Raw genomic sequence first — 2500 nt, forward strand, 5'->3', positions numbered from 1 at the left:
ATGATGAGGCTTCCCCTGGAGCTCAGAGACGGAGTGAGGTTCATCTACAGTTCACTGTTGTTGATGCTCACACACACACACACACACACACACACAGAAGCAAGACTCTGGTCACTCTTCAGAAAGGCTTCATCTCTTTACTTTACAGAAGCAGAAACAGACATGGTTTCCATTAGAGTGAACATCACCATGGTAACATCAACGTCAAAATAGACACACTTATTAAACACACACAAACAACCAAACTCACTCTGCTGCTGGGGTTCATTGGAGTCAGTTGCTACGGCGACATCAACCATAGAATCTGAATTCTATTCGGTTGTTAAGTCTGACGTCACTTTGTGACGTTTAGCAATTTCCAAATAAAAAATTGTGTTAGCAATTTCCAAATAAAAAATTCCCCGTACCAGTGTACTACAGCGGTAGAATGACAGTTCAATCCTTTTTTAGACTGGGATCTATTCATACAACAAGGGACACAGCAGCACTTTCCCGTTTTACCCATATTGTCAGCGTCTTTGAGCCTCGGAAAAGCGCTATACAAATATAATGAATTATTATTATTACTGAGGCATTTTGAAGAGAGCGCCTCAGCCAACGTTGGACCCGGAAACACGTCACGACTTAACAACCGAATTACATGAACATATCCTGGACGTTGTAGCATGGTGATGTAGCACTGGTGTTGTAGCACAGGGGACAGCCGAGACTAGTTGAGAAAGGTAGTCGGGTCAAGCCGCACGTAGAGACGTCAATGGCGATACAATGAGGTCGTCACCGTGGCGACGGTACTGCAGGTTCACTATGGCAACGATTAAGAGGGAGGGGTTTTAAACAACTGATCACACCAATCATAAGTACGATACTTAGAGTTCCACGCCCTTACAAGAAACGTCGTCCCCCCCGATATATTATTGATTGACATCCCACTAATTTTGGCAAAATCATAGAATCATACCGTGTCAAGGTAAACAAAAGACACACGACAGCTCTGGTAACAAAACTAGAACAGACCAGCACACTTATTTACATACGTGTGCTCCATATAGATATACAAATATAGATCTGCATATACGATGTCTGGCCATGTTAGGAACAACATATCGCCACAGTCTCTCCTCCTCTTCTGACGGCATGGGTCCCAGCACGGAGCTGCGTGACAGGGCCCACCGTTCCCAATGGTTTCCCACCCCCCCAAAATACAGGACGATACGGGCGCAGGAAATCCAATGGAAAACCGATCCCCGTGAGGGACGATGATGATGATGATGATGGGAGACGGGAGTCAAGTCAAGTGTCTCAGCGGCTCACACACAGCTGACGCTCTCAGCCTTGTGGTGCGTCGGCTCTCTGTGCTGGTTAGGATTGGCCCTCCTGGGGGCCGGTAGGGATGAGCTCCTGTGCGCAGCTCCGCCGTGGGCCCCGCCGTTCCCCAGAGCAGAGCCCAGGTCCTCCAGAGGGCGCTGCGTGGCACTGAAGGCCAGGGGGGAGATGGTGGTGTTGAAGGCCAGGGGGGGGGTGGTGGTGTTGAAGGCCAGGGGGGGGGTGGTGGTGTTGAAGGCCAGGGGGGGGGTGGTGGTGTTGAAGGCCAGGGGGGGGGTGGTGGTGTTGAAGGCCAGGGGGGGGGTGGTGGTGTTGAAGGCCAGGGGGGGGGTGGTGGTGTTGAAGGCCAGGGGGGGGATGGTGGTGTTGAAGGCCAGGGGGGGGATGGTGGTTTTGAAGGCCAGGGGGGGGATGGTGGTGTTGAAGGCCAGGGGGGGGGTGGTGGTGTTGAAGGCCAGGGGGGGGATGGTGGTGTTGACCAGGAGCATCTGCAGTGGCCTCCTCTCCGGGCGGTAGCGACAGCGGACGTAGCGAGCGAAGGCTTGGCGGTAGGTGTGGTTGAACAGCGTGTACACCAGCGGGTTGACGGCGGACGACAGGTACCCGACCCACACGAAGACGTTCAGCAGCCCGCCCATCACCCCCGGGTCACACGTGGCGGGGTTGCACGCCACCGCCAGGACGTTGGTGACGAAGAACGGACACCACATCACCACGAACAGGAAAAACACCACGCCCAGCACCTTGGACGCCTTCTGCTCGTTGCTGATGGACTGCATCGTCCTGCGGCCGAACGCCGGGTCGCTCCCCCCCCCCCGTCCCTCCCCCTCCCCCTCCCCCGGACCCCCCCGGCCCAGCCCCCCCTCCCCCTCCCCCTCCCCCTCCCCCTCCCCCTCCCCCGGCCTCGCGGCTCAGCGAGCGTCTGAAGAACAGCTTCTCGGAGGAGAGGGACCCCCCCTGCCCCCCCGGGAGGAAGCCCCGCCCCCCAGCGCCCCACCTGGGCCGGGGGACCAGCTGATCCAGGCACAGCGTGGCCTCGGTCCGCAGCGCGCCGATGGTCAGGCAGTAGGTGACCACCATGATGGTCAGCGGGATGAAGAACGCCACGAAGCTGCCCACCAGCACGAAGCCGCTGTCAGTCAGGAGGCACCCGCCGTCCTGGAACACCTTGGAGGGG

At 56.6% G+C, this 2500-nt stretch overlaps 1 protein-coding gene across 1 annotated transcript in view; it reads right to left on the bottom strand.

Moving 5' to 3' along the window:
• Positions 1-1307: 1307 nt before the first annotated feature.
• The window catches only part of htr2aa (5-hydroxytryptamine (serotonin) receptor 2A-a), a gene marked incomplete at both ends in the record, with an annotated part of 21969 nt that continues 20776 nt past the window's right edge, over positions 1308-2500 (bottom strand). Inside the window, 4 exon segments of the mRNA XM_080537072.1 lie at positions 1308-1463; positions 1671-2144; positions 2146-2166; positions 2209-2500. The exon segment at positions 2209-2500 is cut by the window's right edge and continues 37 nt beyond it. Of these exon segments, the coding sequence (XP_080393198.1) occupies positions 1308-1463; positions 1671-2144; positions 2146-2166; positions 2209-2500 (943 nt within the window).

The sequence above is a fragment of the Nansenia antarctica genome, assembly GCF_963989245.1.
Source record: "Nansenia antarctica genome assembly, chromosome: 7".
NCBI classification, from domain to species: Eukaryota; Metazoa; Chordata; class Actinopteri; order Argentiniformes; family Microstomatidae; genus Nansenia; species Nansenia antarctica.